The sequence below is a fragment of the Mustela erminea genome, chromosome 4 (assembly GCF_009829155.1).
Source record: "Mustela erminea isolate mMusErm1 chromosome 4, mMusErm1.Pri, whole genome shotgun sequence".
Taxonomy (NCBI): domain Eukaryota; kingdom Metazoa; phylum Chordata; class Mammalia; order Carnivora; family Mustelidae; genus Mustela; species Mustela erminea.
Window position 1 is genome coordinate 60,074,671 of NC_045617.1, and position 26,123 is coordinate 60,100,793.

Here is a 26,123-nt window from a genome sequence, read left to right on the forward strand (position 1 = left end):
ATATACCTCACTTCTATGTTTATTCTTAGTATATATAAAGAACAGTGTCTATGCACCAGTGTGATCTGTAGACTCAGTTACCCAGACAGCAGAGTCCCTTCCAGATTTCCAGAGGTTAAAGTTTTCAAATCAAAGAAGAAATTGTACAAGTTCACTTACCCATTCTGCTACCTTGCTCTGCACTTTAACCTCAGGGTGACGAAGGATATTTTGCATCACTATGGAAATTCTATAGACAATTCCATCTGTCCATTGGAAATAGGATTTAGTCCATTAATTATAATTTACAGTTAAATAATTCCCAATTTAAATTTACAATCACACAATTTTAAACACTTTAAAAGAAATGCCTTTTTTGGGAGATAGAGATTCCAGTAGGAATGAATAAGTCACAATAATAAAAGGTACAGTGCAGAGAACATAGTCAGCAGCATTGTAATAGCATTTGTATGATGACAGATGGTAGCTATACTTGTAGTGAGTACAGCATAACACACACACTTGTTGAATCACTATGTTGTACACCTTAACACTGTCTGTCAACTACACTTCAATTAAAAAAAAAACAAAAAACCTAAAAAGAACAGAACACCTTCTACATAGGTACAGAAAATTTGAGATATTTTGACGTTATGCTCATTGACCTTTGTAACTTCTTAGAAAGAGTTCTCAATTAATTTATTCTTATAAATAATTCATTGTCTCGCAATTATCACCTACATGTTTCTTTAATTCTATGGATTTTGGATATAGAATTCTAAACTTTTTTCATGACTTTTTCATGTACAATTTGATCTCTTATAACAATTATCACTTTTTTGTACACTATAAGGAACAACAGAGTTTGGGATCTGAAAACTTGAGTGGGATGATGGGCGAAGTTAACCTGAAAGAATAAGCGTACATGTATTTGGTGCCCTCGGCCCCTTCTTCTTCTTGTTCTCTTTCCCCTCCCGAATATAGCGTTTATTTCTACTCATTTACCAGATTTTTCATCGAAATTCCATAAATATAGTCGCTTGTTTCAGAGTAAAGGGGGAAAAGAAAAAATATTTGCAGATAGAGTTTTATCTGGGCTAAGTTGCTTCAGAAAGAAAATCTTACGGGAGAGGAAAGTTCTGCCTTTTTCTTTTTGGGACAATCTTTAAAGTAGCCTGAAAAAAAAAATATATATATATATATGTGTGTGTGTGTATATATATTTATATATTTATATAACTCAATTTATCCAACTCAATTTACATTTACATTATATATAAAATGTAAATTTATATATAATTTATATAAAATGTAAATAAATATAAATAAATTGCATTATATATATATAATGTAAATGTAAATTTATATATTTTATATATATATAATGTAAATGTAAATTGAGTTGGCTGGTAAACTGAAGTTACTAGCCAGGCTTTGCTAAATCTCCTAGAAGGGTGTTAGAAGGTAACTTACTATAAGCAGCTAATATAAAAAATATAACATTTTAAAATATCATAGGCTATACAGAGAAAAAAATTGAAAATCTGTTATTGTCAGTCATCTTTCTTCATGCTTATAGTTTGGTATATCTTAAGTATATCTTAAGTAAAATACGCACAGAAAATGTAGAAATATATAATTAAAACTATGTTGGGGGAATAGATGTAATAAAAAAGTTGGGAAGTCAGTAGAAAAAATATAAAACTCTGACTCCAGAAACCCCTATAATCTATCAAAATGGAAATTCCAGTCACACTACTAAAGGAATGCTTTTCCATTATGGGGTCAGAATCTCATGCTAAAAATTTTTCCACTCCCCGAGGTAATAATATAAATACATGAAATTTGCACAAGTCCAAGGACAGGTGGGTTTAACTTAGGCAGACTAGGTTATTTAGCTTCTAAAGCTCTTCAAGTATTTTAATGATTTTTGATTTTATATTCCTCTCAAAATATTCTGAATTTAAAATATTTAGAGGAGTATATTCAAAACAAATGATATTAATTCAGATTAAAAAAACCTTTATCACACAGTATATGTCATCATGTCAAATCACGGACATTCTGAGTGACTGAGGAGAAATCCAAATTGCAGACGTCCAAGAGATATTCTAGGATCCTAAGGGTATCCTGTGTATACCCGGTGTCAGCAGAGGAGCTAAAAAGCAACCACTAGATGGAGACCTAAAGCATGTGTTTAAGAGTAGTGTTCTTCCCTCTCAGGAAAATACTGCAAAATACTAAAACTCATTATTTTTTTTTTTTTATTACTGACATTTCTGTAATGTTTTGGAAACATTTAAGATATTCTTCTTTAAATTTTAAATATTTCCTGCCTCATTTTTTCCCCAATCTGCTGTTATTTATAAATGGAAAAGACATCCAGTATCAGAGACAACCTAAATCAATATATAAGTACAGAACTCTCCCTAGAGTTAAATTGCTTACAGCAAACAAAATGTGAACACAGAGAACAATGTAACATCTTATGTTACAGATTCTCTTATGCTATAGATCATTTTCAAGTAATCTCCCTTCAGAAGCCTCAGAATGAGGCATTTATATACTCGGGAGTCTACTTGTTATACTTATTTAAAATTTCTGAATAATGAAGGCAAACAAGTCCAGGAGTGAACTGTCAAAACAAGATAAAATGTCCACCAAAGAACTGATAGGAGGGGTTTTTGGATTGCAGCAAAGTAGCTGACTTAAGCATTGCTGTTGCAGAAAATATACAACTAAGACATACTGATTCAGGCTTTCCCGTGTCATCCCAGCAGTCAAGGTGTCTTCTATAGGTGTAACAACTCCCATAGGTTCTCAATAGAAACGCTAATCACACATTTTCATATATTCCAGAGACTTCAAAAGATATATGTATTGTCCTAATAATGACAGCCAAGCCAAAAAAATTCATGATAGACATTTCTTAAGGTTGGGGGCATGGTGGGGGGACAAATTTACAAGCATACCCATTTTCCAATAAAGGACTCTTCCAATCAAGTAGAACCTTAAAGTAGAAATCATTGCTTGCCATTATAGATGTGGTGTCAAAAGAGTATATTCCTGTCAATAGGTCTTTCTCCAATTAATCATTTTTTTTTTTTTGGTCCTTCTTAGCACTCTTTCCAGGGTTTCTTAGGAGACACAGAAATGACACTATATATTTATTCTATAGTCAAGGATGTGAAACATAGGTTTGAGAAGGCAGGTTTTAAAACATTTGTGTGAAAAGAGAGATGTTATAATATACACCAAATGTTATTTTAGAGTCAAAATGATATCTTTGAACTGGTGATGAGGTCACTATAACATGACAGTTGGATTTATAATATGACTGGAGTTCTGCTCATTCTACACATATCATTTCTTTAGGTAACTGGCATCCAAAGCTAGATTGATTGTCCAATCTATACACACATCCAGAGAAATTTTTTTTATTTGAATAGTTAAACATATGTTTTTTGAATAGTTAAACATATGTCAAGAATCTGGAAGCATGGGGTGCCTGCGTTGCTCAGTGGGTTAAAGCCTCTCCCTTTGGCTCAGGTCATGATCCCAGCGTCCTGGGATTGAGCTCGGCATCAGGTTCTCTGCTCAGCAGAGGGAAACTCTCTCTCTGCCTGCCTCTCTGGCTATTTGTGATCTCTCTGTCAAATAAATAAATAAAATCTTTGAAAAAAAAAAAAAGAATCTGGAAGTAGTGATGTAATTAATACATGTAAGCTAGATTTTTAGAACAATAATAAGGACTAACAGAGTTATTCCCTTACTTGGGTTACTTGTGTTGACCCCACAAGATTTAATATTCAGTAGCACTGGAGTGATGATTCAAGCATAGAAAGTACAATTTAGTATGCAAATAATAATTGTCCCAAGAGCGCTCCTTAAGAGTATAATGGAAAAGGCCCAAAAGTTATTGTGGGAATACCTAGATTATCCATCCCATATTGAAATATCTGTTCATGAAAAATAACTTAAAGATATGATTTTACTAGTACAAACTGAGGTAACAGATACAAGTCATTTGAAGATAACAAAAAGAACTTTCCATAGAGAAACAGGAATACTTCATAAAGTTTAGGAAAAGAAATTTTATGGATACACTGAAGAAATCTGTCTGATTATCAAACAGTCACAACCCCACCCCTCCCCACACCAGCATATCATCACTGAGAGACCCAGCAAAACTCTTCAATAAGCCAGAATTTCAAGGACTGGATAAGTTAGATGACAAATTTGATAGTTGTCCCTATCTTTCTTACAGTGAATAATGAAACAGGATTTTCTGATATATCAGATCGTAAGCCTGACTGAGTTTCCCAAGGAATAAGAAAAGTGTATCTGGAATTGCTGACAGTATATAAATGATTTAGATAGTCTAGGACATGACGTTAAATCCCATTTATTCACAAGGTGAACAAGTAATTCTCTTTCCAATTATTTCTAATTTGACTACATCAAAGAAAAAACATTAATTATAGTCTGTCTCTAACTCTTTGTTAACTCTCCCTTTTTTAAAAAGATAATGAAGTCTTCAGGCATAGAGATATGAGAAAGCAATAGGATATAGAGAAAATTCAATAACATTGTTTTCATTACACTTGCTCTTGCTTTTCATTTCTGTTTTACAACAAACTACTGATTTTACAAGAGCAATATCGATTTTCCCATATAAGTGCAAATGTTTAAATTAAAATGTGAGTCAATTTAGATTTAAAACTATTAAATCAATAGTACAGATGGCTCAAGGATGTGGCAAAAAGTATTCTGATAGTACGCAGATTTGAATACATAATTTTGAGAATATTTCTACCACATGATGACTGTGGAGTAATTTTAAATGCTAGGATTACTTTTTTTTTTTTAAATCAAGAATCATCTAAATTGCTTTTTCCCTTTAATGTAGTCAAGTCAAGCCATTTTAACTGAGTCTAACATTTGCTTGCTTTGTTGAAAATCCAATGAAGATTATGACGCAGAGAGAAATGGCTGAACAAGGCTCTCTTCAAGAATGTCAGAAATTACATGATTGAGTGAATACAGCTCCACTCCACCAAGTCAAGGACTCTGAAGCATCATATAAACGTTCTTGGGCAGTAGAGGATGTGCCTGTCCTAGAGGGAGAATGCCACAGAGGCTCTTTGTATATTCATACAAAGAGCGAAATACTTAGTTAGAATTATAATATTCCCATCCACTGGCTGGAGTCCATGTGAAATATGCACTGGGAACATCAGCTGCTGCTGCTTTCCTGGGGGTTGCTGGAATGTTTGCCCCGTCATAAATCTCCTTGGTGTAACTACCAGAATAACCATAAACACTTCCCTGAATCGATGTCTTCATAACCCTAGTGAAATTTATATCTATGTAGCATGTAAAATATTCCATACTTCCAATTTAAATGTCCTCACAGAGGAAGTTGGTGTAACCCCTGAAGCCAAAGAAAAAATGAACTATGTGGGTTTCTTTTCCCTGGGTTTTGGTCTCTGGTGATATATTACAGATGTTTTGGCCTCACAAGTTAAATGATTGGGGTTGAGAAAATTCCTTTGTTTCTAATAGCTCATATTTGAGAATATTACTGTAGGCAAGGCAATGGTGTGGTCACCTGATTGGAATTTCTCTTTTCTAGGAGAGACTTAAACCATTTATTCTGAATTACCAAGGCTATGTAGTCCATATAGGTGGCATAACTCACATTACCTGGCATTTTCCCTGCTCATTTCTGTATCTCATATATCTGCCCTATTTACAAATTACAAAAAATATAAATAAAAGAGTATATGTGGAAAAATAGGCAAGAAGTATTGACACTTAAATTGAAATTTCATCAGCTGAAAATTGACTTAATTGATATGCAGTCATATTCTAACCATTACTCTTCAACAAATAAAAATGGAGAGCAAAGTATTATCATATAAATAGATCTAAATGTCATGAACACTTAAAGTTGGTTTCAGTGAAAAATTACATTACTAACATAATTTAGTTTTTTTGAAATTATAAAATTCTTTAAGAAACTGGTTTCCTGAAGCATATAATCTGACAAAATACCATGAATACTTTTTCAGATATCTAGTATAAAGCAAATTAATCCCTTTTAATTAAATGTTTTTCTCTTAACGCTTCCTTTGAAAGCAGTTTTTGCTAAAAGTGGACAAGAGTAGTACTGGAAATGTACTCATACCACCAGTCATCAGAATAAGGAACTCCAGGGAGTCAAGTAATATTTATTTCTCTTACTAATCTTTACAAATGTATAAATGTACTGAGTCCAAAACCAGAAATTTTGTTTGAACATTCGATTTTCCACTCTTAGAAGACAATTTTTTTATTACATCGACATACCACAAATAAAAAAGGTAATGATTTCTTACCATTGCTTTGCTTAGCGATTCTATTAGTAACAGGCATGTTAGTGGTGACAGTGGGTGGTGTAGTACTAGGAGAGTCTACAGTAGCTGGTAATAAAGATGAGAAAGATGTAATTTTGCAAGGAGCACATGACAGTTAATTTGGATGAGCAATCTACAATTAATGCATGAAAATATACAGAGGAGGAATAGAAACCATTTCTTGCTACTAAATACAACAGACTCTAGGGTTACAATGCATAAAATGAAGCAATGCTTCCTATGGCACATTAAGAATCACTTCATATGGCCTCTGGGGTCACATTGTGCAAGAGCATGGAGCTGGTACCAAGGAAAAGGAGGAAGAACATTGAGATTCTAGACCCAGGTCTGACTGATGACCACAGAGTGAATTACTAAATCTTTCTAGAACTCAATTTTCAAAGTTCATAAAAAGAAAAGTTTTGAGAAGGCAGTCTGTACTGCACCTATCAGTTTGAGAAATTATCTAAACTAAGTTAGTCTTCCACTGAGACTAGAAAAATAGTCTCCGAGGAAAGCGTATTTCTTCTTGAGAAGATAAATGTGAAGAAAAACAAAAGAGAATGAAATGTATAGACTATATAGAATATTAATGTGTAGGATCATTTACAGATACCAATAACTCTACTAAATGTTAATGGATAAAATGGATTTCATAAGAACAAGCCTTACAGGTGAGACCTTTTCAAGGCATTATGTCATAGCTATGCTTCTTCTACTATTAAAACTTTCAAAGATTAAACCCTTATGGAATGCTTTATTATCTTTCTAAGGGATTCTGGAGGAGCTGCATAGGTAGTAAAATACACACACAATCTCCCTTTAGTTTATCTTAGGAGTATGTTTGTACTAGATGTACATTCATATACACAATGACCATAACGCAGTTCCACAGTGTAGCGGTTAGCATGTCTGCTTTACAATGGCCATTTGTTACATATCTCAATTTTAAAAATATTACCTAAATTTAAGACAGTCACTTGATTATGCATTGAGTGATTATGATTATGATTACCTTCTAAAAGTGAAATTCTTTGATTCAAAATATATATCCTTAACTAAAATAATTTTCCATTCCAAAGTATTCTTTTTGAAGTTTTTCTTTTTTTTAATTATGAACAATTATATTTATCTTAATGCAAAATACATCAATGAATTTAAAAATGCTTTTTGGCCATTTAGGACATGGGGAAGGGGAATTGCTGGGCATTTGGTCTTTGATCTGTGGAATCAGGACTATAGGTGTCTCAGATTAAAAGAAAACAACAAACCCTTCAGATCTCGAACTAAGCAAAATTAAGTTTTCTTCCTATTTCATTTAACTATTTCAAGACTAAGTGAGTTCATGGAAATTCTGTAATGACTTTATTTTCATAGCTCATTCATCCATAATAATAATGAGAAATACTGTCTCAGAAAAGAAGGAAACATAATACTGAATTACATCCCTTCTTCCTGACTACTCCTACACTAGAACCACAGAAGAGAGTTTAGGTTACTACTTAGAAACACTTCTAACCCCTGTCACTTTCAGGATATGATGCTCCTGATAAGAGATCCAGCTTTTTCAAAAGGCATTGTCATGATTCTTAATGTGGCACACAGAACATGTTACTTCATAAAGAAATATTTAATAGAATAAATGGATGAAAATGGGTCATAAGTAATTAGGAGGAACAACGATAAAATTAAAGCAAAATACTTATTATTTTAAAACTTTAATTATATATTATTTGCATGCAACTATTTAGTACATAATTTATAACTGGAATATTGGCCATAATATACTCATTGTGCATTATAATAATATAGTTACATTAAGATTAGTTTAATATAACTAATTTTATCTTAATATTTAAGTTATATTGTACACCATGAACTGCCTTATGGTCTTGTCTCAAGCTTAACTGAATATTTAACTTAATTTACCCCTTATTTTTTATACATGAATACCTTTTCAAAATACTGCATGACTATATTTATACAGGATCTTTGCAATACTCTTGAGAATAAAAAGAGGAAAAAATGAAATAAATCCTTGTTTAATAACATATAATCATTCACATTTAAAAACCCAGTCCTTTATGGAAAATGGTCGTCCAGCATGTGAATGCATTCTTTCTCCACAGTGTATGTTCTGTGCACCCACACAACTAAAACACATCCAGAAATTCTTCTGTTTTGCTGGTTTCTGGCTTCTCAAGTGAAAAGTAAGATAATAATCGAAACAATTACAACCCCATTATCCAAAACAGCAAGTAGGAAACAGACTCCGGAAGACGATGTTGGCTCCCTACCTTGGCAGAGGGTCCCCAAATCGGCACAGCTGGCTAGTTCTGCTGCCGGGAGTGGGATCAGGTAGGAACCTTGATCAACACAGAGGAATTATACAAGTTTAATTGATGATTTAATGACATTATCCAAAAAAAAAAACCACCAATATGCCCACAAATCTTATGGTTGGCGTAATGGGAGCAGCCCTAGAAGAGTCCATCAATAATAATCTAACACCAAGAAAGTCTCTTAAAGCCTTTGTGTCTTTGTTTCCACAAGTGTAAAATCAGGTTATTGAAATTTCCCTCAAAATCTTCAACTCAATTTATTGTCTATCCACACATGAAATGAAAAGAAGTGCTACTTCCCATTAAAGTTTGTGTAAAAAATCCAGGGCCATTTCACAGAACAAATTACAAAGCGCTGGTAGAAATTCATATAAATAAAGTAATATAAACATCAAAGATAAGTTTCAAAAGTAAACTTAAATATTATTAATATTCATAAAACGCATATTTTTGATTCACAGGCACCAGCATATGCCATTTGCAATTCCAGAAATATGTTCCTGTGGCTTCAAGTTGGTCTCTGTGTCTTTTTATTTCAATTTTTTTTTTTTTTCTGACTCATCCTCAGCAAGAAACAATGTAGAGCTGGCTTCCTAGTAGGATAAAGGATTTTCTCTGTTACATTAAATCTCCCTGACAGTTAACAGACTTTCATCAACAGGTTGAGTCTGGGGAAGATGTGCTAAGCTTACCACAAAGCACCTGCATTATGCAGAAAGACAGAAGAATAAATACAAATATTTATATATGCATACACATGCACAAATACATGTATTTGATTTTAAAAGGACATTTCTATAACACTGATTCCAGTCTAATATTTAAACATTTTCCAACCTGTCCTGTGGGAATAGTACATGAAGGCAGAGCAGGTACATGATCTAACAAAAGATGTCTAATTAGGTAATTGATGTGCATAAGCAGAAAGCCTCCCAACAGTTTTTAACAGCATCTCATGAATCATGACTTCTTCATTCTCAACTGCCTCAGGCACCTAAGCCCAAGGAAGAAATGTTACTTCAGAAAAACTCAACTCTACAGGCAGGTCTATGAAGTTACCTGGCAAGAAACCCTCATCATAGACATTTACATGTCCATTCAAAAAAAAGTAATCACTGTTTAATGTGTGAGGCACACAGGCTAGAATAACACTCTAAGACATTGTCACTGCCATCAGGATGGGAGATAGAATCACAGTTCTCTCAATGCTGTAAGTACTCAGTGGCTCAAAGGAGGGTAAAATTAGCAGCTTGGTGAGAAGGGGGAAAGAGAATCCAGTACAAAGAAGGAAAGTAGTATCACTATACTGATGTGGGGACGGAAGACTAGAGATGGATATTCCTTGCAAACAGAATTACTGAAATATACACCAAGATGGGAGTAAAAAGCTCTGAGAACCTGGGTGACATGGCATTACTGGAGTAGAGTATAGGAATGATTGGATATATAGGCAATGGATACTAGAGGAGGCCTGATAGAATATTGGCACCATGAGCGGAAGGACTCTTCCAATGGCATATCCCACACACATAGTAGGTGGGTACTCAATCTTTAGCAAATACAGTTCTGGATACATCATGAATGACTGAGAGCGTTTTGAACTCTTTCTTAGAGGAAAGGGAAAACATAAAAGGAAAGTAAGTGAGAAAATTAGGTTTAAATCTGAAACCACTTTTGAGGCTCCAGGGTCAACTAAAAGGGAATATATAAGAATAAATATTATTAATTCACACTTGATATCATGAATACAATGAGGATGACAAGAAAGAAATGGATATAAGCCATCCAAAGATAGAATGTACAATATTTAGTAACTAATCAGAGAAGAGAGAAAGAAATAGAAGACTAGGGCATATTTTTCTGGTTTCCAGCTTGAGAAATTGGTGTAAAATGATATCATAGAAGGAAAGAAGAAATACTAAGAGAACAGCAGACTTAGGTGGGGTGGGATGAATAAGTCCAGTAATGGGATTTGAGGTGCCTGTGTGACATCTGGATACATGGGCAGGTACACAGGTTTTTGTAAGAGTCTAGCCAAGAAAAAATGCTGCAAAATCTGTATATGTGTCTGGGATCACTCAAGCTAGAGTAGAGATTTGATGGAACCACAGATACTCCTATTTTCAAATATCATATCATTATTTAATTTTTTATTTATTTTCAGTCATATTATTTTTTTAAAGAGCTCTAAATCTGAGAAGTAAAGAGTTCTTGAAGAAGGTGATTTTATAGAATTTAAGTGAAGAAAGTTTCACAGAGGTGTGGCCATATCAAGTATACTGAAATGGTCAAGAATGGTCAAAACCAAGAAGACCTTTAACTCTGCATTGGAATTTTGGTGGTAACTGTAGAGGACTTCGTTTCGGTAGCGTGGGAATGATGAACTCAGGAGCACCACTTGAGAAGTGACTGCAAGAAAAGGAAGCCTGGCTATGAAAGAAAGCAGAGACAGGGAGGGTGAGTTTGAAAGACTGGAAACTTAGACAGTGTACTGTGGAAAAGGGCATCTGAGGAGGCAGACGTTGAGGCTTGCCTGGTCAGGACCAAGGCAGAATTTGACGGTCAAAGTTTCTGTCCACTGTTCTTTCTCATCTTATTTAACTTATGACCCCTTTTTGTAGAACCTTACTTCTCTGTGAGCTACTTAATATTTTAGTGAGGGAAAAAAAAAATATTTTAGTGAGGAATTTCTGAAAACTAAAAAGGCTTCAAAACTCAAAATGAGGAAATGTCAGCCACTGCAACATAAGGGAGAGAGAAAGATCCTTGGATGGAGTTCCTGTGCTTCTCAAATTACACACAATGTTGGCTGTCAAAGGTTCCTTAGGTCTTTCTGGCACTGATACAATAGCTCTGGAAGACAAAGAGAGATAAGGAGATGGTGTGGGAAAGAAGTTTCTAGACTAACTACACTTCTACCACAGTATGTTAAGGGGCTCAAAGGTGGAAATGAGGAAAGAATCAGAAGAGTTATGATTTAGAGCATGATACTTAATAATTTTTTAAAATATTCATTGTATGGTAACAATTACAAATTTATTAAATAGTAACAAGTGTCATTGTATGATAACAAGAATAAATTCCAATATGGGACACCCCTGTCACAGTAAATTATAATACTTCTCAATATTTAAATTATTGGTTGCTCTTTTTTCAGGTACTTATACTGTAGCAAATTGATACTGCATTATAAACACTCATTAAACACTGTTTTATGATGATTCGATACAGAAACAGAAATTAGATCTGGAGACTACCTGGTGTAAGTATAAATGACAAAACTTATTATTTTTTTTTTATTTTAAGAGTTCATTATTTGTTTGTTTATTTATTTATTTATTAGAGAGAAAGAAAGAGTCAGGGAGAAGCAGAGGGAGAGGAACAAGCAGACTCTGCATTGAGAGGGGAGCCCGACATGTGGCTTAATATCATGACCCTGAGATCAGGACCTGCGCTGAAACGAAGAGTCAGACCCTTAACTGACAGAACCACCCAGATGCTTCCCAAGTGACAAATGTAATTAGCAGAAAATTACATTGCTAAATGAAAGCTTTATTACAAATATACCAAATTACATAAACAAATACATAAAATATACAAAGTACATACAAACTTTTTATTTCTACCCAGTTCCATTTTCAGCGTATCCACATAAAAAAGTCATTGTAGCATCAGTTTTCCTAGGTGGACATATTTATTAACCAGACTGATAAGGAAGAAGAGACAATTTTCTTTCCTGGATCATAATATAATTATTATCAAGGGACTATATTCAGAATGTGACCTATGTATGTTCATTGATGTTTGTGGATACCACAAAGGCATTTATTTAATATTAACTGTAAAACTTAGTGCAAAGTTTCCTTGCAAGATGTAGTCACTGAAAATGAACAGGTGATGAAAGGGTGCAAACTTGTTAATCTCTCTTCTCCATCTGTTGTCCTTCCAAAATCTTGCCACTGAAAGGAGTCACTATTTACACAGGTTGTGGTAAAAAATGACTGATGTGTAGCCAAGAACTCATCTTATATTCTACATAATGATAATCCAAATAATAGCCAAATCCTCACAGCGAGTAGCAATAATGAGAAAAAAAATAATTGCTTTCAATTCCCTCTTTGCAGTTATTATTAAAATGAATTTTATAATTTTTCATAAATATACTTAAAATAACATTATTTCTGAACCTCTTAATTCTCATAGAGTTTGGGGCATCTTCAAAGAATAGAGTCCTCTGTAAAGATAAAGTAATTTTTTCCTGATTTTATTACTTAAAAAAAGAAGTCATTTATCTAAAAATGCTGCACTCAATAATTTTTTTAGGGATGAATGAAGGAGCCAATAGTGAGTCACAATTTTATGGCTGTGAAGGACAGAACTGTAACAATTACAATGAAAGGGTAGGAATCCAAGAGTTGATGAAGCCTTGGTAATTAAGAACAAAAATCTGGAAGTGAAAATAAAAGTCAGTACAAATCCAAAAATTTCTAGAAAAGAATAACAAAAAAGTTGGGTACTTACAAATTGTGTCTTATCTCTACATCCAAAAGTGGTTCATAAATGGAAGTGTTTAATAAATTTTGTTAAATAAATGTAGTTTGTTTGAGCTTAGACTGTTTATTGGGTTATACTGTACCACTCCTCAGGAAAGAGCAGTCATCAGGAAAATAAATAAAACTCATATAGAAGGCACTACTTGTTCTTTGTGAAAACTAATGGACAGTAGCCAGTACCTAAACTTAAAACATAACACAGGCAAATACTTGCAGTTATAATTAAAGAGTCCACTCACTGGGAAAACTCTCTATCTATGGAGGTCATAAAACTGAATACGTTTAATAAAATTGGGTAAGTAAAATATGCTTAATAAAATAAAAATTATAAAGTAAAAATTCTAAGAAAAAGAATGATGCTATAAAATGAAAAAGAATTACTGCTAAACAAAGTCTTTCTGAAAAAAACCAGACAAGATTAACTGTGTTTAAAAAAAAAAAAAAAAAAAAACAGCCTGCTGAAAATTTCTTAATTAAGATATAGTTCCCCACAAGGCTTAGAATAGTGTAGGAAAACAAGAGTCTAAATCTGAAATTGTTGAAACATTAATTAATAACATGTTGATTTTATTAAGGCTAGGATATTTACTATTTGAAATAAATGACAGGATGTTTTAATGTTAGTATAATCAGTTCTGTTTTACCATCTTAATTTTCATATCATAATTTACTCAGCAACAGACCTTTGGAAAATCTATTCATTCTTCTACCACAAGTTGAATCTGGAATTAAAGGTCATATTTAACAGACATTGTCAGTCCAATGGAATGTTAGACATGAAATTCTATTTTCCCATTGGTTACTGTACTGATCATTAGTTTTTGGAAATTACTGTTACGATAAACAGCAAGCCAAATGTTCCAGGAAAAAAAGAAAGGTTAAAATGTTAACAGAGTAAACTTTTTTTCACTTGTTCAAAGTTCTGCTTAGATATCCTCTCTCTTACAGGTATTTCCTGCCAGTTAATAAGTGACTCCAGTTCCTCAACTCCCAAAGCTGATGACTGAACAGCGGGAAACTCCCTCTCCAGTGATGATTCCTGAAATGCAGCCCAGGATATCTGAATCCACGGAATGGGGTGTTTGACATCACTGTGGAATGTCAAGAAGACTGCTATAAAAATTAAAGGAATTCAAGCCCGCTGAGTCTGTGACTTGTGCTATTCTTTCAGTGAAATCATTTTGAAAACGTATAGATGACTGTGTTACACCAGCATATGTTTGATGTGTCCCAGTAATTTTAAGCCTTGGGAAAGGAGTTTTAAAGAGAGTGTTAAAGAAAATGTGAGGACACCCAGATATAAATCCTGGGGAAGGGGGACAGGAGATGTGCATGTTAGTTCACCAACTGCCTTGACCACTTACTTAATTTTTTTTTTTAAGTTTCAGTTTCCTGCCCTATGTTAAGTGAAGGGACTGGCCTAAGTTGGAATTCCAAACAGAAATGCCTCCTGGAGCCAGAAGGCCATCTGAAGATGAAAGGGCGCTGGGGGAAGAAGAATACCCAGAGCGGTAAGGGCTGAGGAGAACGCCCATCCCTTCACAAGGAGTGAACACCACCTAGCTCCAGCTGTGTTGGCCTGGCAGCAAGACCAGCCCAGGCTTCGTTTCTTGTTTGCCAGCAAATCCAAAAATTTATTTTTATTTGAGATCATTTTCTTAATGTTGGAAAGAAATCATTGTTTAAAAGCATTTGTGTGGAACAAATATAAATAAATGAGAACAACTAAATACTACCACCATCATGGATGTCTGAGGGCTAAATGAGCTCATGAGGGGCTGATTGACTCCCCCTGGCCCTGGAGACCTAGCAGGTCTTTACCACAGTCATCCAAAGTGTGTGCTTCGGAAGGTTGGACCCTCGTGATTTTTTAGACTACTTTCAAGGATCAGCAGATTTTCTCTGGAAGGGCCAATAGTAAAAATGTTAGGATGGTGGGCCATGTTACAGTCTTCCACCATCACCAACTCTGACCCTATACCAAGAGGCAGCCATAGACAATATAAAGCCTCCTAGTCATGGCTGTGTCCAATAAAACTTTATTTACAAAAATAGGTGGCCTGTCTGTCATAGGCCTTCCTAGTTTGCCAACCCCTGGTCTAAAGGATTTCCTAGAGAAGCTTAGAAACCAATCCATGTACATCCCTCACATTTTATCACATTAATGTATCTAAGAGGCAACACAGGAAAGAAAACTTATGACTTTTATTTAAAACAAATAAAATATTTATGCCCCAGAAAGCTAGTGTTTTCCCACAGATCACTCCTGGGTCTTCATACTCCTTATCCAGGCAAGAACTAGCTCATCTACTCTAGTATGTCCCATCTTCTAGTCTGGTTTATTCCAAAAGACAGTCGAATTTATACTTGTAAGAGACATCGCTCTAAAATTAAACTCCTGTGTTCACCTCCTGGCTTAGCCACTTATTAACTGACACTAGATAAGTTACTTAATTTCTTTGGGCCTTAGATTTCACATCTGCAAAATGAAGTTAGTAATAAGACCCACATCAAGGGTCTATGTTGTAGAAAAGAGTGATTATGTGTAAAGGGCTTAAAACAGTACCTAGAAAATATGCACTGAATATTCAAGTTAAGCACATAATTTAAGTGTTAGCAATTATTAATACACCTACTCAAATATTTTTGGTTGCCATAGTCCTCAAATATTTCACCATAGAAAGGCAACTATTAAATGGTCTATATTATGACTTTCTAATAATAGCCAAAGATATGGTGAAAACAGGCCACTAGAGCAAAAATAATTACCCTGGACATAAGAAGACTATCACTGCCCTCTCACTGTTCACCAACCCACACCAAACACACACACTTGATCTTCTCAATTTCTTCACTGAGTGAAAGTCTTGTCAAGGGTCCCTGACCACCCTCTGTAGCTAGTCAGACTGAGAGGATGCTGGGCAACACCATCAGCTCTTAGAGAGTTCTGCAGTCGTCTTCTGCAACATGCTTGTGGTTTACCCTCTGCCAACAACCCACAAGAAAATACCCCTCAAATGGCATCACTTCATAACCTCTCACCATTTGTGGGATCACTATGGACTACTCGAAGGGATGGGTGACTTACACTGAGAGTTCGCTGACAAGAGTTCCCCAGAGCAGAAGGGCACACACAGGTCAGGGAAATGGGGGAAGTGGTCTCAGGTCTTCAAAGGGGTCCTACTTTGTTCAAACTATTGGGAATGAAGTTCTGAAAAAAATCTCCTCCAAAGTCACATGAGAATTACTTTTTAACATTAGACTCCTCCTCTCCTCTTTTAATGAAAGTTATTTCTGTGACTAAAAAGTATTTATTATCAACACTTTAGATTTAGTCATATTACATTATCAAAAGTGACAATGAAACTTTACTTTTTGTATTTTAATCAGTCCTATAATAAAATAAGGACTTCCAAAATTAACTTAGGTACGTAGAGAATGTTTGATAGAAGTCTATTTTAATATAGTGTTGTCATATGGAATTATTTTCCTAAATATTTTGCATTTAGCTACTTCCAGTAATATTACATTCTAAGTCTCTCAAAGAGCAACTTTTACGAGTATTCAAAACAAACAACAAATGCTCATTTTCAAACAGAGAAGAAAGTTCAAAGAAAAATCTGATAATTTCTGATTATCAAAGATTTTTCCATAAAATGGACAGCTTCGATATTTTATCCTGGCTGAGTAAATACCATTCCTTTTCAGGGGTAGTTGTTTATTTGAATAACATAATGGAAATTTCATAAAGATCAGCTTTTTATTGTACCTCTTTGTGATCAAAAACAATTACTTATTAATTAATTTTGTTTCAGTCCTAGTGTTAACCTTTCTATCCGAGGTATGACAGTTACAACTTTTGTTACATCAGTGATAAATTGTGTGATATTTTATGACATAAGGAAAACTTTAAAATGGTAGAACCAAGAGCTTTGATTGAATAACGAAGGTTTGTAATCAAATGTATACTATGTTTGGCTGAGCATATAACATTTTAAAAATCAAAAGCTCATTAATGACAACTACATATATACACACACAAAAACATACACACCCATATATATACACACATACATAGACACAGGTATATGTGTATGATTTCTTGTTCACCAACATTCATAGAATAATTTTAAAAGGCGGGGGGGGGCATGCCCAGACTTACCACAGCTTAAGTTGCTTTCTGCTTTCAGAGCTAGGGTGGGGATATTCCAGAAGTCATTTTGCCAGTCAACCACATTCCCTTTCACATGGCAGCTGAGGTTGGAGAGGACTTTGGAATTCATGGTAAAATTCCAGAGTCGAAAGTTATAAATGTCCCCTTTGAGGGAGGCAATCTCATTGTGCTGGGAGCCTAACAACAACTTCCCATTTCCAGGAATAACTTCACTGATGGTAGAATCGCATGGAACTTCTTCATAGTTTCTTTTGAAATTTACACCAACAGAACCCAGAGAATTATTCCAAATGATGCAGAGCTGCTCAAAGCTTTCTGTGAAAATGTCTTCTTTATCCTTCACAGGTAACACGCTGTTTAGGAAGCATTTTGAGCCAGAAATAGAAATAAAGTAGCCATTCTTGGCCTTTCCAAAGCTAAGCAACTGTGTGAAAGATGCATTTGAGTAGGAAAAAGCTATCCATTCATGGTCTTCCTTGCCAATTTTGGTTGCTTCAAAACAGAGAGTGAAAGCACTGAGCTCTGGAATAGAGACACTTTTGGCAACAGATACCTGATAACTATCTAGCATCTGGGGTAAAATGACCTTCTGGTTCCTTAAGGACACAGCAACTAGGAAAAATAATAACAGATAAAATGTATTAACTTCAAATAAGAACTAATGAGAGATACAAAATATCTGATATGCCCACCCCCACCACACCACTTGACTGACTGACCTCTGCCCCACCAACCCTCTTTCATGATTCTCTATCACCAACCCATCACCTTGTACCAATAATAACAGCAATATGTAACCCCATCTATATTCACTCTAATCACGGTGGGATCTCACATCAAAATTTTTGAGCTAGAGACGACCAAGATGATAAACATCTTTTTTTAATACCAGACCTAAACAAAAACAAAAAACGAAACCCTCAAAAACCCAAATTAAGGAAACTACTATTTCAGGAAAGCTCTGTTTATACATTTTTCCAAATAATTTTCTAAACATAATAGCTAATAGTTCTATTTTTCATTAACAAGAGCCTTTTACTCTTCTTAAACACTCCTATGCTACTTCAGATACCCCATTTCCTATTCATTTTCCCCATCACCAGGCCATTTCAGGAACAAAGGTAAAAATACTATTATGGAGAGGCAGTCCAATAAAAAAAATAAAAATAAAAATGGAATTTTAAGCCATATTTCTTTTATAGCAAGGCCTCTGCACTCCTTTCTGAGAGAGAGCAAGGAGCAGAGAAAAATGGGGCAGACAATGCAACTTCCTATCCCAGCTCTTCCACAAAATGCAGTGTGACCTTGGACCTGTTACTTCAGCACTCTGTACCTCATTCTGCTCATCCATAAAATGAAAGACAATGGCACATATCACACAGGTGGTCAACAGGAATTAATTCTTGGAAAGCACTAGGAAAGTGTCTGTTAAAGTCAATCTATAGTTAGGATTGTGTACTAATGTTACTGGTTATTAATAGATTACTACTATCATCTGCATAATATATTCCAAGTAAAATGAATCAGCCTAGTCTCTTTGACGCATGTGAAATTGTTAAATAATATAATGGGTTTCACCCTCTGTTAATGTAATAGACACCATGAAACATGTACTGACTGAGACAGAAGTAGCTTTCCTCGAAAATTCTGTTTAATGCTAGCTTCATAGGAATGCTAGTTTGAACATTTTTTAATATATACCAAGAACAGGTCTATGGTAGAAAAAGCATTTTAAAGTAAACATTCTAGTTAAAAATCCAGGGTGGAATTTAATAGAATCATGGATTTTTAGCCTACTTCTTAAACAAAGCATTTGAGAGCTCTGATTACCCAAAGGGATATTTATGTAATAGGAACCCAGTATTCTACATGTATTATTGAAAAGGCTGAAAGGAAATATGTCCATCAACACTTTATTAGTGGTTATGGCTGGTTTATAGATATATGGCCAATTCCACTTTACTTCTTTTTTTATTTTCAAATTTCCTGTAATGTTTTACAATTTTTAAAACATTATTTGAAAAATTAAAGCACGTTTTCCAATTAATCACACATGCATCTAATGTCAATCACAAAGAGTAAATAACCCTGCCACCAAAAACACAATTTATAATGATGAGGGTCATTTGCATAATGGTGCCTTTCTCCTTCGTTTCTTTCACGCATGACATCTACTTACGAAGCTACCCTTGAAGCTTGAGTTTTCCTTAAGCAAAGAGAGGTTTTAGAGAGACTGAGATTATTCAAATGCTTTAATATGCCAAAATCTGGGAAATATGTTTGAAAGAAATTTTTTTTCCTTTCATTAGTCATTTTTAAGGGGATTTCCTCAGGCTATGTTGTTTATTAGCTTTAGTTATAAATAGCTCTTTTTTATTTTATATGCTAATTTTTTTATATTTGTCCCCTAGCATAGTTCCTTAAAAGGGCAACATCTTAAAAACCTAAAATAAAATGATTTCTGAAAAGGAATATTTTAAATGTTCAGTGAAGAGCTGTCAGCATTGCAGCTTTTAATTATTAGCTGTGGAATATCTACAATATCTTCCAAGCAGCCTTTAAATGTTCTGCATATAAATAATATAAACAAATTTGGCTCTACTGTGACCAGATTTTGGATCTGGTAACTGTATATTGCTAATGACAATGTTCAGTGAATATTAACAGATTCTTGCCCTTAAATTCTAATCCTAATCATTCACATTCACATAAAAGCACATAACTCTGTCTTCTGGTCCCGGTGTTTACTGTAGAACATGTTAAATGAAAGCAGAAGGTTGGCGCCGCCTGTGGTTTACATACCTCTGATGTAGCTGGCATTGAAACCTTTCTTCTGGATGCTAAAGTCGCTTGAAAAGGACACTTGCATCTCATTCGCACTTGAGTTAAATGATAGGCCCTTGGCAGTTGCTCCACAAAATTTAGTCTGGCTCTCTCCATTTTCAAGGGATAATGAATCGTAAATGCAATTGGGAGCTTCTTCAATGTCGAAATCATTAAACGTTATCTGAATGATATAGCCGGTGGGGGCTCGCAGGGTCCACAAGCAAGCTTGGCTATTAGGGTAGTCGTTAGGGTAGCATGGAGAAGTAAACGTCCCAGAAGGGCTGGACAGGACAACCCTGCAGTTGGCACATCCCCACACTGTTGGCCAGACAAGAGAGAGACAGAGGCATACAATAAACCGAGAATACCACACACTGGGCACAATCAAACAAGAAGCATTTTAAAACACCAAAACACAATCATGCAAAATAAAAAAAGAATGAAACCATCTCAAGGAGAAAAAGGAGAAGAAACAGAGAAACAAAAGGTGAAAGAAAAAGAGAAAATTTTAGAGCAAAGATTCTTAGACTTGGGGGATCATATACCCTAAGATAATCTAATGAAAGTTACAGTAAATCTCTGTCAAATGCACAGAAGCCACTACAATACTACACTTTGGCATACTGTTTTAGGGAGTTCATGAAGCCCCAAGAGGTAACCCTGGATTTCCCAAAGGTTCACTGGCCTGGGTGAAGAATCTCTACTGTAGTGAGTAACTGCACTGGGGTAAGGGAGTTACAGAACCATAAAGGAAGACAGAAGTCAGTATTAAAACCTTGGACATAAAGGAGCATCAATACGTAGGAAATAAATATTTAAAGAGAAATCTACTAATACAAAATAAACAAGCAAATAAGTTATCTTCTGACAGACTGTACATTTTTCCTAAAATTCAAAAAATTAGCATCACCTTGTATGTGTGGAACATTTATAGTTTTTAAAATGCTTTCACTTATCTCCTGTGTTCACTACAGTTGTTAAGTCTATACATGTGTGATGATCTCATTCTTTCATTCATGCAGTGAAGATTTATTGAGTGCCTGTTACATGCCAGGCACTATTCTAAACAGTATATATTAATCAGCAAGAAAGACGAAGCCTATGTCTGAATGATTCTTACACATCAGTTCTGGGCCCAAAGGTAAACAAATAATATAATGACAGATGGTAGTAAGAGGAAGGAAGAGAAGTAAAGCAATCTATCCTTTCTCAAATATTAGTCATCCGGGACCTGGTCACCAGTGGAACCAGACACCGAGGTCTACTGTCTTTCTGTCTGGTAGTGCTTTGGTAATTAATATTCATGTTCTTCTAAATATTTCTGTAAGTATAGGCAGTAAATTCATTTATTCAATATCCTGGATAAATAAGCTGCCATAAAACTTACACATACACTTTAAAACAATAAAACACTTTAACCATGTTAATGAAAATCACTCAAAATTTGTGTTCCTCCCCCTTTTACTGGGTTGAGTAAAATAAATATGCAATATTTTTTCTTAAACGTGATAGTTACTACAAATACAGTTGATAATATGCAAGGACTTATCAGATATGTTAACACCACTCAGGTTAGGTTTTACTTTTTTCTTTCCCTAATGGCCACGTTGGGTTATCCTCAACAACACTGCTCCCCATCAATTCTTTCTAACTTGCCCTCCCTCTGCTCCTCCTCCCTATGTCTTCAATGTCTTATATGGGGATGAAGACAGAGAGAGGAAAACAAATTATGATCACCAAGTGTTAGCCAAACGCCTTCTCTCGTGCACCTCTGCAACACCACGTTCCTCTCTGTATCTCTAACCAGAGCAGTTGCGATCCTTCCATTTGTGACATTATTCACTTATTGTTTGTTTTTCCCACTCTTCTCTGAGCCCAAAAAACAGAGTAGGTACTGTTCTACTTACCTTCTTACTCCTCAGGACCTCACTGCATCCCTGGTACACAGAAGTCTTTCGGTAAAATTTGTGAAATTTGTGAATAAATCCATGAATAGCTTAGATCATGTCTCAATTAAAGAAGGACTAAATATAGCATATGAAACTAAGCCAAACAAAGTCCAAATCAGAAAAAAGACAGTACATGAGCTCTGTAACGTCCATTTGGATGAAGCTTTGGGCTCTTTCTTCCAATAGTTTCACTCATAGTATAAGATTGAGAACACTGGGCCTCTCTCACCCTTTAGCTTCCTGTTAATATACCCTGGGCCAAAAAGAGAGAAGTAATCCTACTAAATTAACAATAATGTACCCAGTAAGGGCACTAAAGATTAAAAAAAAAGGGGGGAAAGGGAAATAAGATACAATCTCTGTGTCATCTAAACATCCGTGATGTATCATCATTTTTGCAAAATGAAATACCATCCCCTACGTCCAACACCCAAGTAATGTTCATGACTTCCTTTATCCCAGTGTATATACTTTTTTACCAAATTCTTCTCTAAGAGCTGAATGAAAACTATAGGAACCTTCAACCTGACTGAGCACGTGGACTCTGTAATCTTGAACAAATTAATCTCTCTGTGCCTGAGTTTCACAACCTTCATTTCACACTGATGGCAATGGAAGCACCCACCTCCCACGGTTATTGAGAGGATGAGATAGGTTAATACTCAAAAGTCCTAGGAGCCACACCATAGAGGTGCACCAAGTGTCCTGGGAGCACCATACCCATGTCGGCTATGGTTAACCATCACTGTAACACAAAATCCATGCATCGATAACTTCAGAGATAAAAACAGCATCCCACTTTAATAGAATCTCTTTTTCTTTTTGGCACTCATTGGGATGAAAAAGTAAAAAAGAAAAACGCAATAATATTCATTTAAAAGCCATTTAAAGGGCGCCTGGGTGGCTCAGTGTGTTAAGCCGCTGCCTTTGGCTCAGGTCATGATCTCAGGGTCCTGGGATCGAGTCCCGCATCGGGCTCTCTGCTCAGTGGGGAGCCTGCTTCCTCCTCTCTCTCTGCCTTCCTCTCTGCCTACTTGTGATCTCTCTCTGTCGAATAGATAAATAAAATCTTAAAAAAAAAAAATAAAAAAAAAATAAAAGCCATTTAAAGCATTCTACAATTCTCATCTAAAGTCACTAGACAGTAGTTAGAGAGTGCTCTGAAACCCCAATGATCTTAGTTGGATGAAAAAATCAATTAAACCAGGCACAGTATCATTATGTCCATCATATTTGTAGATAACTTCACAGTAAAGGACTTCACGTATATTATCTCATTTGACATCAAGAACAACCCTGGGAATTAGTACCACCTCCATCTTCAGATGGAACTAATAAGGCTAACAGATTATATAATTTGCTCAAAGTTAACATCTAATTGGCAAGAGGACCAAGACTCAAACCAGTGGTTCTAAATAGAAGTCTAGTGTTTTTCTAGGGGAAAAGTTTCCACAATATGGTGATTTGAATTTGACCATTTAGAGCAATCAACTGTCACTCTTAATCAATTCCTATACAATGAACTGGTTCATTAGAACTTAATTCGTTCCCCCCTTAAAGGCACAGCTACTTAAAAAGATAGCTACTGTGGAGGCACTGAATGCGGTCTTGGTAAACCCAGAGTTAACATATTTTCTAAGATACTCAACTCAAAACATCTGGCTCAAATGGTTTCCAAAAGCCAAGGTCATGTAACATATTCACACCTATAAATTTATAAAAGCGAAGTTTTCTGGTAATCTAAACAACAAACCAAATTCCACCCTCAGCCCCTGCCTATGCTTATAAATGTTTAGTAATAACTTACTCATGCTTATGTCACAAAACTTTATTCTTCAAAGAAACTCAAATCTAAGACTGAAAATCTCTCAGTCATGCAAAAGCCTATTGCGATTTATAAGCAACATTTAGACCCAGATTTCATAATCATGACCTTCTGTGTTTTTTGTCGTCGTCGTTTGATCTCAGAGATTTGGACTCTCATCCCATCCTTGCCTCAAATCCTTCCTTCGAAACAAATAGTATGTTCTTTACAATTTAAAGCTGGAGTATCAGGTTCCAAAAGATAAATCAAAAGAAATCAATTTTAGCTGCTTTCAACACAGATCTGTAGATGGAATAACTTTTTCCTCCACTGTGTTAAATGAGGAGCAGAAAGAATGCATTTAAATGAAATCTTGTTTTTTATTTGAATGCATCTCAAACTGCTGCTGATGAGTCTGTTGGAAAACCTCGCCAGTGAAAATCAGCTCAGAAAATTTTGCTTCAGTTGCCCGATGCATCAAAGTCATGGTTTGAGTTATCTATGTGAACATATTAAATTCTAATGAATAAAGTTTATTAAGTTGCTTCAGAAGGTTTAAAATATTTAGTAGCCTCAGAGGGTTCTGAAGATTAAGTGGAAAGGTCAACAACTGCGAATTCCAGGATCTGTTCTAATGCCTCAATCATCACAAAGCCAAAAGGAGTCACACAGGATTTCTCCAGACTGAGTACAATGCTGCCAATCATAACATCACTGAGCTGTCAAATAGCTGACTGATAATATACAGAACTATATATAATATATAGCCATCAAAGTAAGTGTTTAAATTTAAGTGATTTCAGGCCTCGATGCATATTTTTTCAGGATGGCAAGGAATTTGAAGGCAGTCTGGCTGTGACATCTGCGTTTCTGTTAATGTGACAGACTTGGCAAGCATTCCCACCTTCCCTTATCCCTCCTCTTCAAGCTCTGCACTCAGAGATAGTATTTCCACGGAGGGGAAGATCCCTTCTAAACCAGGGTTACACTGGTCATTCCAGTCTCCTGCTGGAATTTCCAGCACCCAAGCGAGGATATCAATATGCTCCCCGACTCCTCCTCAAACACTGGTTTCCCCAGAGTTAGCTAGAAAATTGTCTGATTTCCCACTGTGATGTTTCAGCCTCAAAATATTCTTTGGAGGCACCACGGATATGAAGCCAGCACCATGACTTGCATATTAGTTTAAAAGGGTAGCATTTTACCTGAATCAGTTCAATTAAGTTTGATATCGCTAGAAAATTAACGAGAATTTGAAGTTTCCTTGATGAAGCACCATAAAGCCCAACAATTTTTTTAAATCCCCAAAGCGATTCACATGCACCATACCTTCAGATACAGTTTTATCTTCTGTAATATTATTAATGTTTAAACTTTAAGTTTTGCCTTTCCGTAATCACTGGAGCATAAGAACATTCCATATGTAACTGTGAAAGATAACGCGTTCTGGATCCAAACATGTGAACTGCTGGAAATCCTTCCAGACTCACTTTATTATGTAGTTACATTTCCCTTGCAAGGGGATTAAACAGACAAGCATGTCTGCATGCATATGCACACACACCCACACACACCCACACACATTTTCACGGGAAACTCCCCTCTCTTAACCAGTGGTTGAATCCTTCTCCAGCTGTTAACAAACAAACAAAACAATCTAAAGGCAATGTATAACTTTAAACAAACTAAAGCTGCAGGGCCCATCACTTAATCTACCTCTGGTTAACACGTTCAAGTCTCTTATCCCGGACCTCCATATTCCTACACTGCACGCCCCATCCCCACTGCCAACTCTGTATTAATCCAGCCATGGACATTTTGCTCTCTAGTACATAGGCTTCCAGAAGAGAATCCACAAAACTGTGTGGATTTATACTGAAGAGGTTTCCAATTTTATCTCACTCACTCTCTTCAACATTCGATGTCTCTGAACATTCCCTGATTCTTGAGTCTCTCCACTCATAGCTCCTACCTTCTCCTGATTCTCCTCCTGCTCTTCTCCTAGTCCTCTCTGAGCTTGCCCCTGCTCTAACTGCCCTCACAATCTTTGCTATTTTAAGTGTGATCCTCAGACCCACAATTTCAGCATCACTTCATG

General features: G+C 35.4%; 1 protein-coding gene across 5 annotated transcripts in view; it reads right to left on the reverse strand.

Annotated features, from left to right (window-relative positions):
- Positions 1 to 26,123, reverse strand: part of ADGRG6 (adhesion G protein-coupled receptor G6) — a 137,646-nt gene that overhangs the window by 51,184 nt on the left and 60,339 nt on the right. For 3 of the 5 annotated variants that reach the window (XM_032339354.1, XM_032339355.1, XM_032339357.1), the window contains 5 exons: positions 20,249 to 20,590; positions 17,435 to 18,058; positions 8,675 to 8,743; positions 6,360 to 6,443; positions 160 to 245 (listed from right to left, as the gene is read on the reverse strand). In XM_032339354.1, the coding sequence (XP_032195245.1) occupies positions 160 to 245; positions 6,360 to 6,443; positions 8,675 to 8,743; positions 17,435 to 18,058; positions 20,249 to 20,590 (1,205 nt within the window). The remainder of the gene's footprint in view (positions 1 to 159; positions 246 to 6,359; positions 6,444 to 8,674; positions 8,744 to 17,434; positions 18,059 to 20,248; positions 20,591 to 26,123) is intronic. The other 2 variants (XM_032339356.1, XM_032339358.1) reach the window with 1 other exon arrangement.